The sequence below is a fragment of the Pagrus pagrus genome, assembly GCF_965226575.1.
Source record: "Pagrus pagrus genome assembly, chromosome: 12".
Taxonomy (NCBI): domain Eukaryota; kingdom Metazoa; phylum Chordata; class Actinopteri; order Spariformes; family Sparidae; genus Pagrus; species Pagrus pagrus.
This window is the reverse complement of record NC_140196.1, coordinates 23522728-23538909: the sequence shown is the minus strand read 5'-3', so window position 1 is coordinate 23538909 and position 16182 is coordinate 23522728. Positions and strand designations below refer to the sequence as shown.

The following is a 16182-nucleotide window of genomic DNA, read 5'->3' as shown; positions in this document are numbered from 1 at the left end:
GACAATGGCTATACGTCAAATGCTGTTTTGTGGAAAAAGACTAATAGACTGCATCAATTTTCACTGGGATTGTCTCATTGTCATACAAACAAAAGCTAGTTCCAGCAGAATAATTTAAAAGATGCTATTAAAATCATTTTTTTATGCATAGGGGCTTTAAATTGCACTTTGGGAGCAGAAGACGTCATGCAGACAAATACACTGACGTCGAAAGACACTCAAACACATACTGACCTGCCCGATGGAGGATGAGTCGCACATGGCCGTCGTGTACTGCCTGTCCAGTTCGGGTGCGTTGTCGTTCAGGTCCAACGTCTCGACTGCAACCACAACTCTGGACACCTGGCTGGGATTGTCTGGAAGAGCCAATCAGAAACAGGAAGCTCACAATTCAGCATGAGAGGCCTGTGACAGCTGTATTTGGAAAAAAATATATAAGCGCAACAAGCCCCAGTGTGCTCTCTCACACACACACACAGGTGCACATTCACACTCCATTAAGTCCATTCAATTGTCCTCATAGGCGAGATCAAGCATTTCAGTCTTTGTCCAACAACTTCAACAGCACTCAGATCACATTAGCGAGCACACGATTGGCTAAATATACAGTAGCACATTTGGTTTCATTTGGCTTGTGTTACAGCTCACAGGCTCCCAGCTGGAGTACGACTGATGCTTCCATAGCACTCAAATTTTTCCACATTAAACTGTTCCGTTCTTAGCCAAAGCGTCTCACGGCGTCAAGTGTGTGTATGTGTGTGTTGTAAGAAAAGAGAGGGAGAGGGGGCAGAGGAGGGATGTAGAAAGCAGTCAATCTGCATGCAGTTACACAAGGGCGCAGTTTAAATGGATTGGCAGAGGGTCTCCCACACCCCATTCACTTGGATATACACACAGTCAAACATGAAGTTCTCACAGTCACACTCTGCGCTGAGCATTTGCCGTCACATTTTAGGCTGCTCTCGTGGAGATGCTCGCAAAATCCAGGCTCACCGGCACATCTTCCCTCATCTCTCGAAGCAGGAGACTCTGCAACACAGTGGGCTACATCTTCTGTAATCTAACACACACACACACACACACACACACAAACACACACACACGTACTTCCACACCATGTTCTCAAACCTAGAGCTGTGACACTGTGCCATGGATGACAGCGTCTGCTTCCCATCGCTGAAAAGCTGAAAATGAGCTCTTGCTGCAATGCCACCGGGTGAGCTGGCCTGCCCATGGCCATGGCAGGGCTCCTACTGTGCATTATGTCAACACAGCCTCCAGCAGTCTGTTTATTAGATAGAGCTCATTATTCAAGACAGGCACTCACTGCGCTGCCTCCACAGTCCTACCAACGCTGCTGCCACAAGGCGCCCTGAGTAGATTTTAAGTAAAGATTAACTCTGTCCAGAGCAAGACTTGGCAGGAAAACAACTTCCCTCGCCTGCACACAGCGGCCGCTGGACAGCTTTCTACAGAAATACTTCTACTCTGACACCACCCAGGTTGACTGAGTTTTTTTTTAAGGGCTGGGGAGGATGCGAATAATAGCTTGTCACCTGCCAAAAATGACTATTAGAACACAGCCAGGATTTAGCAGGAGGCGTAAACAAGAAAATAGGCTGTCAGTCCCTTCAAAAATGACACATATGAGCATTTTGTGATTTGGCACCACTATCAGCAGGAAGACATCATTTGTCAGTGACAAAAACTCATAGAAGCATTAAAACGATTCATATGACTGTTTTCTGATTTGCAATTCATGGTGGGTAGAGTTTGGTTCAGACACAAAAACTTCCAAGGTGAGATATTCCATATTTTCAATATGTTATTCCTCCGTTGTCAGAAAAGTATTAAAAAACACATCGAGGCCACACTTTTTTGTTGGATGGTATTTCTTTTCCGTATCTTGAAGATGAGCACTGTAGTTTATGTTGAGTCAGCTCCACATGCACCTGCTGACACAAATAGTCTCAAGAGCACCACGTGTGTATTGATCCATGGCTGGAAATAGTCCACTACAAATGTACTGGTTGCTCCTGTTTGTGTAACATTTGCTAAAATGTGCATTGCCCAACTGTTTTTCCAAGTGGTTTAGCTGTTTAAATAAATGGAAATAATGCATTCATGACACTTTTTTTTCCAGTAGGAAACAATGGGTACGAGAGTGCCTGTCACAGACAGATTAGGGAAGTCAGAATGTACAGTATTGAGAGATGCACATTGTTATTTTTGACCTTTGGATGGCATTTATAGACAATAAAAAATATATAGAATACTGCAAGCTTCATCCTCGAAACCAGGGGTGCTCAAAATGTCTCCCTTAAAAAGCCAAAACTGAAAGTTAACAGTGTGCCAAGGCCCAAAAGTAAACACCTGTTGTGTTGTTTGTTAAGATGCAAATGGGACTTGGATCCCACCGTGACCAGATTATAAAAAATGATTAATCATTACAGAGCCCTCAAATTTAAAGAGACATTTTCCTCGCAAAAACAGCCTAAACAGCAATTCCTGTAATTATGTTTAATTAATTTAACTACTCAGTAGAGTGCATACCTCTGCCAAGGCCCAAGAGTCCTTTTTAATTTAATTAAGCAAAAGCCAATATTAAATTAAACATCTAAATCCACTAGATGCAGATTCTGCATCAAATTGCACTCACTCATAGATACCAGCCACCTAAATAAGACTTTTTTCCCATCAAGATCCATGCAGTATTATTATTATTGTTAAGAAAATGTTGAGAAACGCCCTCGCAATGTTGAAGAGATGGGAGAAATATTCCTGTATCTGTCTCTATCCAAATCCACACCAAAAGTTAATGGGGTCTATTCTGGGCTGAGAAACATCGTCCATCCAAGTTTCGTGGAAATCCATTCTGTAGTTTTTGTGTAATCCTGCTGACAGACCAAACAACCAAAAAATACAACAAAAAACAGACACAGCCAAAACATAACCTCCTTGGCAGAAGTTAAAAATCGCTAGAAACATCTGGTGGGCTAACTTTGGCCCATGGACTCCGCTTGGTCAACCCTGCTTTAAACCAAACTACATGAGAAACATGTTGATGAAGGTTCTCAGTCATCCAGGTCACGGTAAGTCCAAGTGCTGTATCGTAGGCAACCGGACTTGTTTCAGTTTGTTGAAGATGTTTCACCTCTCATCCAAGAGGCTTCTGAACACTACATGAGAAACAGTTTTGTGCCTCGTGCAGGACCTTCTGTTTTCAGTTTGAATGTTCTCCCTGTGTTTGCGTGGGCTTCCTCTGCGTGCTGCTTTTCAAAAGGTTTAGGTTAATTCTCTTGTCAGGGCCCTTGACCGAGCCACTGGCTTAGAACTGGAGCTGTTCCTCGGGTGTTGCACGGCGTCTGCTTTACTGCTCCTAACACTTAAGACTGCTCAAATCCAGTGGACAGACTTCACTTTGTGTTGTACTGTGTATGAATGTGTATGCGACAATAAAACTTTGATTTGATTTTCTGTCAGTGCAGTCTGTGCTCTCTGCAAACCACCCACCACCAGAGTCAAGGCCGCACTGGCTCCCGAGGGGGACTCTCCGAATGGCTTATAGGTTTTTACAATTATGGGTCGATGAATTTGACAAGGTCAACAACAGAGCTGCACAATATGGAAATAATAAATATTGCGATTATTTTGACAGCTATAACATGCATTATATATCACAATATTCATTTCCACTGAAAAAAAAAATATGTTAATGTGACATTTGTTGGGATCTGACAAAAATGTTTTCTTAGATCTGGAGAACAAGATTTGTAAGTGCTTCATTAAAATGCTGTTTTGTCATTTTATCTTTATCAGAAAGTTGCTGCCTCTGCAATATGGATTTGGATATTGCACTCAGCTACAGTATACTGTGATTTTGATAACATTTCAGCTAATTGTGCAGCCCTCATCAACACCGACGTTTTGCTGATGTACTAATAAACAGCATCAGCATCTCTTGACATCGGCAGGAGCAGTTGACGTCACGACCTCACCTTGAATGCGATTAAAAGCTCTTGACCTTGTGATAGTCTTTATATCCGCATTTTTGTGCACTTTCCTCATTTAAATATAACCTGCAAAGTGCGTCACTGTTTGATGAGTATCCCTGCTTGGAAACAGAGAGGTGTTTACCGTTCTCCTTTACAGCCGCTGAGCGTCTGCGAGGCGATGGCTCTGTTCGATTTGCTGCTTTAATTCTGTCTTTCCAGCTGAATCCTTATGAGAACAGATCTATTGCAGCAGCATCAGATAACTCACACAATATAGATCAATTGATTCCCAGGCACGCTGTAACAAACTATTTGTGGTGCCAAACAGCATTCCCCCTCACGGCTTGATGGTTTCGAGGGCTAAGCCGCTTAGTGAAGTGCATCACACAGTGGATACTGTGCTTTTCAGATAGCGTACAATATACAGTTTACACTACTTTAAACCTCTTAAACCCTCATACTCATCAGTGGGTGCAGGTGGTAAAATGCTGGTTTCATTGAAGAGTTTTAGCTCACAATGAAAGAAATAACCCCTGTGGACAAGCTCTAACAATGTCTCAGAGTTAAGTGCTGTACAAAGAGGGACCTCTGACCTCTCTGGGTGGCGATGACGGTGATGTTGTGCCAATGCTCGCGCTCCCGGTCCAGTTCCATAGCCGTGGTGATGAGGCCGGTGTCCGGGGTAATACGAAACAGGGCCTCTGGGTCTGACTGAGGATCAATGGAAAACCTTGGAAAGAAAAAAGTAGAATGGGAGGAGAAAAAAAAGTTAGGTGAATGTAAGTAAAACTAGAAAAGGGCAGAGAGAAGTGTAGAAAGAACGAGTGAAGGGAACGAGCAAGCAGAGAAAGCAGTGGGGTGCAGAGTGAAAGAAGCAGACAGGGGAAGTGTGTGAGGGAGCGATAAGGAAGTCTGAATTCAAATGGCCAAAGAATTAATATAGGGAGATTATCGCAGCTGATAGGAGCTCTTTTGAAGTGCCACCGATTATCTAAATATCTCTATGAATATACCAACTATCAATCCTCCCCACACACTCACTCTTTAACACTTTCGCCGGTGCTAATTGCGACACGGTTTTCTGTGGCAGCTACAAGCGAATCACTCGCCTCCCTCCACGAGACAAACAGAAGTGAAAGGATTGAACTTTAAAACTTGTGTGGTTACTGTGGGCTCAAGGGAACACAAGTGAGAATTTTGTTGGCTTACATTTGTTTGGTTAGCTCTCTCTGTTGTGTCTTTTTTCTTCTTTAGTTGAGGAGCCAAGTTTGAATTCTGATATAAAAAACTACATATGCCAGGCATAGAAATGTCTCTGTCTGAGACAACAACCATTATTAAAAAACACTCAAACCCTCTCCTCTAAAACATTAAAATACACTAAAAATTTAACTCTTGGCAAGTGTTTGATTTTCCTCTTAGCATTGAGACTACTCTGTTGTAGATAAAAAAATGTTTTGTTAGGCTTTCATAACCACTGAAATATTAAAGGAACACTTTGGGGAATGCGCTTACTTCCTGAGAGTAAGATATAAAGATCGGTATCACTCTCATGTTGGTTTGCTCAATATAAAGCCCGCAGCCAGTTAGCTTAGCTTAACACAGCGTCTGGAAATAAGGGGAGCTTTGTGCAAAGGTAACAAGACCCATCCAGCAGCAGCTCTGAAGCTCATTCATTTTCACGTTCTACTGGGATCTTGTTTAATCAGGTTTAATCTCATTTAGCACGGCTAGCTGGCTAAATCTCAGCAGGAAAGTGTGTTACCATGTTTTCCAAAATGTCACAGTATTTGTTACTTTGTACTAGACTGTCAATATTCCTCAATAAAGAGTATAATAAGGGACAACGTGGTAGACTAGCTTTAGCTGAGTTCAGCCACATTTATAATCTGTATTAACTAACTGTAAAGGAAACACATCAAAACTGTGGGTCATGGCATTGATATGGAAGCCATTTTTGCCATGCACCATTCACCCAAACCCGCACAGACCAAGTATATGCCCTCCTGGCAACATTACAACCCAATTGCAATGTCCCCCCTGCAGGACAGTGTGCCCTGTGAATGTAACAAAGACCACAAAATGTCGACCTGGCCTTCAAGTTCCCCAGATCCCTCGAGTCTGATCCATGAAGGCTGCACATTGCAAGCCACAGGATTCAAAGCATCTGCTGAAAATGTCCTATTGCCATCATTGGACACCCCCACAGGTCCAGTGTCCAAGCCATGTCGGATCAGAGCCAAGTCAGATCCACAGTGGGGCAAGGATACTCCCCAATTGCAATGTACCGTGCAAATGTGGCTAAGAGCTCAATGTGTCAACCAGTTCCCCAGATCCCAATCTGATCGAGCATCTGTCGGAGATCCTGGAACAAGCCTGATCCATGGAGGTCACACCTCGCGACCCACAGGACTCAAAGGATCTTTAGGCAATGCCTTAGTGCCATCATAGGACACCCCCACAGGTCCGCGGCCGGTCAGAGCCAAGTCCAATCCACAGTGGGACTTCCAAGGACCGGGCTTTTCCAGCATTTCCCATTGATGTTCAATCCGATTGGGATCTGGGGAATTTGTAGGCCAGCTCAACGCCTGCAGCTCTTTGTCACATTAGCAGATTAGCGGGTTGTCCTGCTGCGGGGAGCACTGCAATCAGGTAGAGCTGTTGCCATGATGAGGTGTACTTGATCTGCAACCATGTTTGAATGGGTGGTGCATGTCAAATGGCATCCATATAAATGCCAGGACCCAAGGTTTGCCAAATGACCATTGCATTGTAATAAGATGATCATCTATATGAGGACAGAGGCCCATAACTGTACCTGATATTATTGGTAAGACCAGTATCAGGGTCTACAGCGCTGACTCTGCCCACAGTGCAGGCTGGCGGGCAGTTTTCAGACACGTCCATGTGGTATCGGGATCGGGAGAACCTCGGAGGCTCGTCTGCATCCAGCACCGCTACTCTGATGGAGGCCCGGTCCTTGAAGGGGCCTCGACGCAAGAAGCGAGGATCCACTATGGGGTTGAGGACCTCAACAGAGAATGAGTAGGAGCTCCGGCTCTCGTAGTCTACCGCCTGTGGGGGACAAAGGAGAAGGCAGAGTTAATAGGGTTAAAAATATTCAGTGTCGAAGTGCATAATTGCAGGTTGAGATATACACTTAGTGTGAAATGAACAATGGTGACACCTTTTAATAGCAAGAAATTATGCAAATGACACTGTTTCAAACGTCAGATCCAATGCACTGTTTTGTGCTTTCATTTGGTCCAATTCTTACACCAAATTTTCCACAGATGACTGCTAAATTACATATCAAAAGCAGAGAGATGGCAAATAATAAATTATTCCAACAGATAACAGCTCGCAGAAGCTAGAGAATGGTCACATCCAAAATCAGCAAAGAGTGATTCAGAGTAGATAATACCATGGTTACCTCACATGTTGTGACGCTTGGACTTTTGAAGTGAGACTTTGAAGGTGGTTGTGGGTGGATGCTTAGACGGTGGGTTTTTGTGTGAAGTAGGAAAAAGACATTCATGAGGTGTTGATGTTACAGAATTGCCAATGAGATTCCTGATGCTCAAAGAGTTGAAAGGATTCCTGAGAGCTCCGACACTGAGGCAGTTGCATGTCTGGGTGTCGCTTGGAGTGGATGTGGGGATATCTTTGTCATGCTAAGACTCGAGGATATATAACTGAAGGTTGAGTGTTTGTAGGAGTTGTGTAAGATTAGCTCTGCTATCTACGTGCAGCACAGCTGGATGAAGGCATGCAGTACTTCGGGTATTTGCATTGAACATTTTATCTAGGTCCAGCATTGTTTGCTGCTGCGGTGCTGGCAACATAATCGGAACTGTGTTGGTGGGTACCTGGCAGGTACAGACGTGTGCTTTGTTCGAATGTTACAAACATGTTGGCAGGAGTAGTTTCAGTCGAGGGTGTAAAACCTCGACCAAGTTGTCTCTGCGAACATTCAAAATGGATTTGAAATGTCAGAGGTATAGTCCGCTGCCCTGCATGGCTGCAAAGTCGACGAATAATTGCCGTAAACAATAGATTTCCCTAAGATGAAATTGAAAACAAACCCGCAGAGTTTTTTCATAAAAATGCTTCCCTTGTTTATCATTTCCATCACTCTCCCGTCACCATGGAGACCTGGCTGTGAGGACGTTTGTATCCTTGCATCCACACAGGTAGAAGAGATTTCATTTGGGATAGGGGCTCAGGCCCCAGCGATTGTTTGTTACAGAGAACTTATGAAGCCTATTTGTCTGAGGTGTCCGTCTGATTGCATGCCACACTCCCACCAGCATCCCGGCTCTGAAGCAATGAGATCGCCCCTGATCGGGTTTGCCGAGATGATTGTTAGCGAGGGCAGAGGCACGGGTAATCACATACATCCACTGTCTCACACACACACTCATCTGCTGTTGATTAAATTTCAGGCAAGCAACATGTTTGGGTTTGTTTCAGAATACCTGTTTGAGGTATATGTGTGTGTACAGTGGGGCTTGTGTGTCAGTACAAGTAGTTCTTTTGGGCCCGTGTGTCCTCAGATCTTCTGTCAGAGTGTTTGTGTCCTTAAAGCGAGTGCGCATATGAATCATCTCAGTGTGATTGGCACGGAGAACCATGTTGGACAGAGGATAAATAGGCTCCCTGACTATGCAGAATATTCGCTGTCAGATTCAAACAGCGAGAAAAAAATCAGAGTGTACCGGCGGCAGTGGGAATATTGATATCCTCTCGCTCGCGCTCTCTCCTTCCTTTTTGATCTCTCTTTTTCTATTCTTCCGTCTCTTTTCTTCCCTCTCTCTGAGCTGTAAACTGCTTTACAGAAAAATCAGCAGTTTTGGAAAGAGGTGAAGATTGATTAAAAATTATGCAGAGAAAAGGGGAGAATTGAAAGATTTAGAAATGTAGGCAATTTGGAGAACATCTCTGCAGGAGAAATAAATAAACAAGAAGAACTGTCTGTGGAGATGGAGTGTGTGCGGAGGAGGAGGAGGGTTGAGATGGGTAGACTGGGGAAGAAGTTTCTCTGACGGGGTCCCTGCTACAGGGAGAGAGAGACAATCTGTCTGAGGAGGAGAGGTGTCACTAACACTGTGAGCACACACTCATCACCCCGCGCCCTCCCTCCATCCAGCACTCCATCACTCCGTCCCCCCTCCTCCTCTACCTCACACACTCCATCACCCACCCACCTCCCTCCCATCTTTTTTCCCCCCTTGTCTGAGTGCGACAGGGCACCGGCTCTGACAAACCACAACGCACACACACTCATCTTTCTCCCTCATTCGCCCTTACAGGAAGCACTTATCACGCAGCGACCCCAGCCGTTTTTCTGTGTTTAGGTTTATCTGTCTCACACGTGTGTGATGTGAACATTCCTCAGAACGTCTCTGGCCGCTCACGTGGAACCCGCACACACACACAAGACTAATACAGCACCCTGTTTTTAGCTTGAACACGCCCCCTTCACAAATTTCTAAAATGCATTCGAACCGTGACACGCAACGCCGCCCTCACATTACCCTGAGACTGCTGGCACTCCCACCATGCTCCAGTGTTCGTGTATGCCTCCCACTGTAACATCTGATGGGCTGAGAGTTTATAAAAAAATCAACTATATTACTCATTTTAATGACCCAAAGCATTTTTCTTAGCGGCTGAAATCAAAAACAGTGACTTCAGTCCCCCCCTGAGTCTCCACCTTTACTGATGGCCAAGATGGAGTTTTGGAGACAAACCACTTAAAGCACTTAGAGACATAGAAAAACACCAGAGGTGGTGGTTGTATGACTTATATCCCGCCCCTTCCCCTCCAAAAGCCAATCGTCTGCTTTTATCACAGCAGAACTGGGAAACACATCAACCAATCGCGTTGTTGCACTGACGCAAGCGCACAGTTGAGATTCAGGACGGTGTCAGGTGACTTGGTGCGGCTGCAGATGGACTTCTAATAAGCATGGTGGAGGAGGATATCACACACAATACACAGTTTCTGGTGGGATGAGCTGACGGCATCACGTCACAGCACTCTGGATTACGCAGTAAAAGAAGTTTGTGTTGTGAAACTGTCGACATGTAGAGGTATAACCTGTGAGAGAAAGCGTTTTAAATCTTATTTTAGGGCAAAGTCACCAAACTTCTTGAGTGTTTTTTGTTTAAATCATATTTGATTCTATACATGCAGGTTTTATGTCCAGGTGACCATTAAAAGTGAGTTCTGCCTCTCCTCCTATTTATTTTTGATTGAGCCTGGTCTTGATTGCCCGAAATAACTGCCTGGGGGTGTTGCCAAGATGGCTGCCAAGTGGCAAGACCTGCCGAGAAAGACTTAGTTTGAACTAGTCTAAAGCAACACTATGTAACTTTTTTACCAAAAAATAAACCTTCCTCCCTACCTTTAAATCATTTTGATGGTACAGTGTCTTGTCACAGCCAGTCCAGCCCCATCACTTGTTTCTGCACTAACCTCAGTGAGAGGGGAGGATCACAGCGTTACATACATGTTAACTTTGTAAAGAGTGAGTGAGTAGTGAGTTTCGTTTGTAGTTAGCACCTACAGCACATAACGTGCTTTAACATTCGCTTAGCGAGAGGTGGCAGAGGCAGTGGAGGCTGACAGAATAATTGATGTGAATGAGGAATGAGTGGTAGAGACAGTATAAACACTGGAGAGCTGCTCAGCGCTGTAAATTACTAACTTACAAGAAGAGGCAGTATTTTTACTCCTGCTATTCTTAGCTGCATAGTGTCAATCATTCACACTCAACACTGTCACCAGGGCTGAGAGCCTCATAATATGGAGATTGTCCAAGGTACATCACAGATTTTGCACTAATTTTGAGTGGTAGAGGAATAAATTAGTAGATTTTCCTGGAAAAAAGGAAATTAACTTTTGTTGCAATGAACGGTACAATGTGAAGCCGATCAACAGCGCAATAAAATGAAGTCAACAAGCTGGATTTAGTGTAAAGTAGTTTAATCTCTCCCTCTCTTTTTTTCTTTCTATTAAATAAAAAAAATGCTGAAATTATGTTTACATGCAAGCGCTCTAATGATAGGTGATTATATTTGTTTGGTTTTCAGGTACCACTTCTGTCCTTGCATTGAGTCCTTGAGTGATTTATTAAGTAAAAATGCAGAAAAATCCCTGGTTCCAGCTTTTCACATGTGTGGGTTTGATCATTTCTCAGTTTTATATCACTGTGTATTGAGTATCTTTCTGTTTTGTTTGGAGAAAACAAGCAATTTGAAGGTTTAATCTTGTGCTCCCGCTAATTCTGATGACCACTTTTTACCATCTCCAGGCCTTTTACAGACATAAACAAATCGTTATCAAAAACATGGAAGGTAACCGTTAGTTGTGACCCCGGTACATGCTTAAACAGTCCCTTATCTCTACTTACTGTTGCCCTCCTCTCTCACACACACACACACCCACACACTCTACAAGTGTAACCTTCCCCTGTCCTGCCATGCGGTGCTCCTCCAGTCTGTTTTGAAATTCAAATTTCTCTATACAATTTCCCTTTTAAATTCGCTTCACAGTTAGCAGAAATTAATTAGCTCACCTGCATGCTAGACTGGCGATACATAATACATCTCTATTCAAAGAGGTCGACCCGTAGGCATACATGCTCCTGTGTGTGTGTGTGTGTGTGTGTGTGTGTGTGTGTGTGTGTGTGTGTGTGTGTGTGTGTGTGTGTGTGTGTGTGTGTGAATGTACATTACTGCCGGCTAGGCTTCAAATCACAGAGGCGGTGCTTTCTCCCTGGAAAATAACAAGATTCTGTAAATGTGTGTGAAAGGAAGTGAGCGTATGCATGCTTGTGTTCACCTGGGAGGATGTATAGTACTGTAAGTGTGTGTGTGTGTGTGTGTGTGTGTGTGTGTGTGTGTGTGTGTGTGTGTGTGCATGTGTGTGCACTACAGAATCTTAAGTGTGGGCGCTGCTGTGTGTTCGGCGCCCTGCTGTCCTTGGCAGCTTGAGTCCTTTCTTGATTTTGTGCATTCTAAATCAAGATCATACATCACATTTGTCTGATGACAAGCGCAGCTTTGGACATTCCTGCCAACAAGCACAACAGCAGAGTCAAGAGAACAAAGGCTCTTCTAAATCTCCCTTTTGACTTTGTTCTTCCTCTGCCGTCCTCCCTTCCCTCTGTCACTTGTCTCTTCTCTACTGTCTTATTTCCCTCTCAGATGTCCCATGCCTTTCTTATTTTTTTTTTTATCCAACTTGTGCAAAAGACACTGGTCTCTTTCTCTTTCTCTCTCTGTCTCTCGCCATCTCTCTCTCTCTTTCTCTTTCTCTTTTTTCCCTCGGAGGAGATTAACACAATCTCTCCTTCGCGTGAGAAAACAAACACAGATAATCCTGGGCGCGCTGCTGGCGTGTGACCGAGGATTAGCCAGCCGTTTTTAAGTGAGAGCATATGGAAATAATAACGGCAAACTGACACATGCGCGAGCTAGCTTGTCCCCCAGGTGAGAGGAATGAAAGGCGCACAAATAGCAGGCTTACACAGCTCACAGCGCCCCGAAAACATACCTCAAAAGGGAACCTCCTGAATCGGGATACCGCCGGATTGGTATTAATGATGTTGTGACATGCCTTGTGTTGCGTCTGGTGATCCGACTGTGCCGTAGACGTGCTTTTAAATACACGCATGTAATGAGGTGTTGTGAAATCCCAGCTTGTTTTGGAAGTTTCTTCGCTGCGTCAGTGGATGTAAACGCTCTCACAGTCAAAACACAGCGAGCCTTAAACGAAACATTAAATCATCACACGTATGATTTGCATATTAAAGGGGCACTGTGTAGTGAAGAAATTCAAACTCTTTTTAATCTTAATATTTATTTAATGAGGTAGCCTAATAATGCAAACTCAGGAATATTAATTTATTTTTCCATAAGTGAATAAACAAGCTGTTCTCTGAGGAAAATACAGTCCCCAGAACACTGTTTGAAGCTAGAAAGGTGGCAGGGTCCGCCACATATAGACTAGGGGTGGAGCCGAACCCGAATACGGTATTTGGAAAGGCACAAATAACGTGTTTTTTACAAATACTTATTTCGAACAAATACTTTAAAACATATTTGTATTCGGGAACATGAATATGATGAAGAAAAACATCATATCAAAAAGCTAAGTTTCCTCATGAGACCGCAGTACATGCCCGGATGAGTGAGTGAGTGACGTTCAGGAGTCGGGGGGGGGGGGGGGTCGAAACACCGCTGTTCCGACCCCCCCGCCCCCGCAGCTGTCCATGGTGCTGCTGAACCAGGTGACGTTGTTTACACTCTGCGTTGTGGCTTGTCTGAAACGCGCGCTGCTCAGGGACTGGGCAGCTCTGTCCCACTTGCTTTGTCCCTCACTCCGTTGGGAGATCTTCCACAGAGTAAAAGAAATACACATTGTTTCTCTCCCCCGCTCGGCTCGAGCGCGGCTGAACGCGGCTTGAGCCCACTTCACGGGCGCGAGGCTGCTGCAGCCGGCGACCCTGCTGACAGCAGACCGGGGGAGGAAAACAATTCTTTGCTCAGTGCTTTGGTTGGGTTTTAGGCACTGAAGAAAGGAGTTGGTTAAGTTTAGTAAAAAGCCCAGGTAGAGGCCAGAAGCATAATGACCGTTAGCTATAGGCCACTATGTCATATTATTTACAGATCAAGTTTAGTTCTTGGAGCTCTGTGCATTAGAAAGAACAGTTCTTTTAAGTATTATTTGTTTTTATTCTGTCTGTTCAACGTCCTCCAACAAGGACGGGTGGTGGTGGGGTTCATAATGTTCACAATGATATTTTATTAGTTGATGGTTTAACCATGGATGAGGTAATGGCTGTTATGTTATTTTCTTTTCAATGACATTCCTTGTTACATGTTCATTGCTGGATTTATGGAAAAACATCAACCAATATTGCATATCCATAATTATTATAATGGATAATTAAAGAATACTTACACTATAAAGAAAATTAGAAGTGTAAAAAAAAATAAAAAATGTTTACGCCTATTTTGAATTTTACTCGAATACAAATACAAATACAAATACTTTTCCCCCCTCAACAAATACAAATACAGATACAAATACCGGCTGCTCTGCACACCCCTAATATAGACACAGTGAATCAGTACAAAATTGTGTTATTGTCATGGTTTGTGGTTGTTATTTCCTGTTTTATTTTGAAGTTCTGTCCTCATGTGTCATGTTTTGCTTTTCATTTCCTCCCTTTGTCTGTTTTCCTGCCATTTCCACTGCTCGCCTGTGTTTAATTTGTAAATCACCCCTTGTGTCTTAAAGCCAGCGTCTTCCCCTCTCTTTTTGTCAGTTTGTCTCTTCTGTTCGTCATGCGTCTCCTGTTCTTGTTCTTGTTCCTGTTATGTTCTGCCCTTGTGTTCCTGTGTCTCCCTGTCCCATCTTCCTGTCTTGTATTTCCAGCTTTTGGTTCCTGATTCCCTGTGTTATTTCTGGTTTATACTTAGCCTTTTGGTTTGTATTTTGCTGGTTTTAGTTTGTAGTTTGTTTGCTTTTGCTTCTTGGTTTTGGATTTATTGTACTTTGTATTATTGTACTACCCCTTTGTCTAACTGTGAAAGTTGTCTTTTTTTTATGCCTAAACAGACAAACTATTTGTTTTCATCACTGCATAAACTAAATAAACAAACTGACCTTAAAGGTCAAAACAATTTCACACTGTTTTACTTTGTGTATATGTGGCGGACCCTGCCACCTTTCTAGCTTCAAACAGTGTTCTGGGACCTTATTTTCCTCTGAGAACAGCTCGTTTATTCAGTTCTGGAAAGGATAAATATTTCTGATTTTCTATTTTATGTATTACTATTTCTAACATTTCTGTTTGTATTATTACCTCCCTGTAAATATAAAAATTCTGAGTTTGAATTTCATCTCCAAAACTAGATAGTGTCCCTTTAAGGTCAGGTTGTTTATTTAGTTTATTCAGTCCTGAAAAACACAGTTTATTTGTTTAGGCATAAAAAAATCAGTCAATGAAGATCTTTCTCTTCTGATTAAAATCTCTTCCTCAAAAATACACAGTGCACCTTTGAGCACCTGCATCCATCATGTGATGACAAGGCTTTCTATGTCTTTTCCCTTTCTCCTAATTGTTCTTCATTGTAGCACCTGATTAGACTTTGATTAGTTTATTGATTCGAAAGAAAGCTCGACCATCTTCAGGCTCCCATGAATGTAACCCTCTGACCATTAGGGGTCACTGCAGCCACTGTACTTGAGAGTGTTTTGCTAATTCTTCAATTACCTGCCACTTACAGCGTGGCCTTGTTCACATGCTGTATCAAAAATCTATTAGCAGCAATATGTACATTCATTAGTGGTAATATGTAATAAGTAAATGAGTGGAGTGGAGCAGAGCTGAGAGGGTGAAAGGAAGGAGATGAATAGAAAAGAAAGGGCACCAAATAAAACAGAGCAGAGGAAATTAATTTGAAATGAATGGATGAACGGTCCGTGTCTGCATCTAAGCAGGAGTTTGTGTTGCGTGCATCTGTGTCACGCGTGTGTGTCTGTGTGTTTGTGCGCTTGAACGATGCAGACCTGGGCTGAGTCAGAGCCACAGACAAACAACACACACACTGTCTGACATGGCCTCCAGACACAAACCACAGTGAGGACGAGGCGAGGGGGGAGGGAGCGAGGGGGAGGGATAGGGTGTGTTTGTGTGTGTGTGTGTGTGTGTGTGTGTGTGTGTGTGTGTGCGTGTGTGTGTGTGTATTCTCGCGTGTGCGTCTCCCTGCTCTAAATATTTGGACATGTGTGGTGAGATCAGACAGAGAGAGAGAGTAACGAAATGCAAAGAGACAGCGGCTGATGATGAGAGGAGGGGGAGGAGGAGGAGGGAGGTGAGGATGGGGTTGTAACGGTGGGGGGGGGGTGTGGGTGTAGATAGAGGATGGGAGAATGGGAGAAGGAGAGAAATCTTTTTATTGCTGGGGGTCTCTGCGGGACTGACAGTAAATAAGCAGTGATAAGCAGCAGGCAGCTTCAGTCGGCACCCTGACTTGCAGGCTGTTAATGACCCAGCTTCTCTGTGTGGCGTGTCCCTGCCTAACCCTCCTCGCCTTCCCCGTCTTCTCCTCTTCCTCCCTCTCCGCTCGCTGGCACGTCTTCCTCGTCTTCAACTGTCTGCCTCGCTCT

The 16182-nt window shown here is 43.8% G+C and overlaps 1 protein-coding gene across 2 annotated transcripts in view; it reads right to left on the bottom strand.

Moving 5' to 3' along the window:
• Positions 1 to 16182, bottom strand: part of cdh24b (cadherin 24, type 2b) — a 172938-nt gene that overhangs the window by 25010 nt on the left and 131746 nt on the right. For both annotated transcript variants that reach the window (XM_084368131.1, XM_084368132.1), the window contains exons 7-9: positions 6814 to 7070; positions 4589 to 4725; positions 235 to 356 (exon numbers count right to left, since the gene is read on the bottom strand). In XM_084368131.1, coding sequence (XP_084224257.1) covers positions 235 to 356; positions 4589 to 4725; positions 6814 to 7070 — 516 coding nt within the window. The remainder of the gene's footprint in view (positions 1 to 234; positions 357 to 4588; positions 4726 to 6813; positions 7071 to 16182) is intronic.